Here is a 718-nt window from a genome sequence, read left to right on the forward strand (position 1 = left end):
GTACCCCCTACCCCCTCCACCCCCATGCTATGAAGGCCCTGGTGGCAAGGAGTGGAAAAGAGTATTTTTCCAAAAGAGGGAATTGGGGCCAATATCAATACCAAGTTTACTGGTGAGAGTAGGAGGAGGCTGTACTCCCATCCTGGTTAGGGGCGCTAGGCCACAGCTAATGTCTCTCTCGCTCTCTCCCTCCCTGGAGCAGAGGGGATCGTGATCAAGACGGAGGAGCAGGACGAGGAAGAGGAGGAGGAGGAGGAAGATGAATTGCCGCAGCACCTGCAGTCCCTCGGGCAACTCTCGGGGAGGTACGAGGCCAGCATGTACCAGACCCCTCTGCCCGGGGAGCTGTCCCCTGAGGGCGAGGAGAGCCCCCCACCCCTGCAACTGGGCAACCCGGCAGTGAAGAGGCTGGCTCCCCCCGTGCACGGCGAACGGCACCTGAGCGAGAACCGGGGCGCGGCAAGCCAGCAGCAGCGGAACCGGCGCGGGGAGCGGCCCTTCACCTGCATGGAGTGCGGCAAGAGCTTCCGGCTGAAGATCAACCTCATCATCCACCAGCGCAACCACATCAAGGAGGGGCCCTACGAGTGCGCCGAGTGTGAGATCAGCTTCCGGCACAAGCAGCAGCTCACGCTCCACCAGCGCATCCACCGTGTGCGCGGTGGCTACGCCTCGCCCGAGCGCGGGTGGGCCTTCAACCCCAAGCACTCGCTCAAGC

The 718-nt window shown here is 63.2% G+C and overlaps 1 protein-coding gene across 1 annotated transcript in view; it reads left to right on the top strand.

The window, feature by feature from the left end:
• Nucleotides 1-718, top strand: part of ZNF777 (zinc finger protein 777) — a gene marked incomplete at its 5' end in the record, with an annotated part of 35,399 nt that overhangs the window by 33,987 nt on the left and 694 nt on the right. The window contains 1 exon segment of the mRNA XM_006172137.2: nucleotides 203-717. Within this exon segment, the coding sequence (XP_006172199.2) occupies nucleotides 203-717 (515 nt within the window).

The sequence above is a fragment of the Tupaia chinensis genome, unplaced genomic scaffold (genome assembly GCF_000334495.1).
Source record: "Tupaia chinensis unplaced genomic scaffold, TupChi_1.0 Scaffold000010_1, whole genome shotgun sequence".
NCBI classification, from domain to species: domain Eukaryota; kingdom Metazoa; phylum Chordata; class Mammalia; order Scandentia; family Tupaiidae; genus Tupaia; species Tupaia belangeri.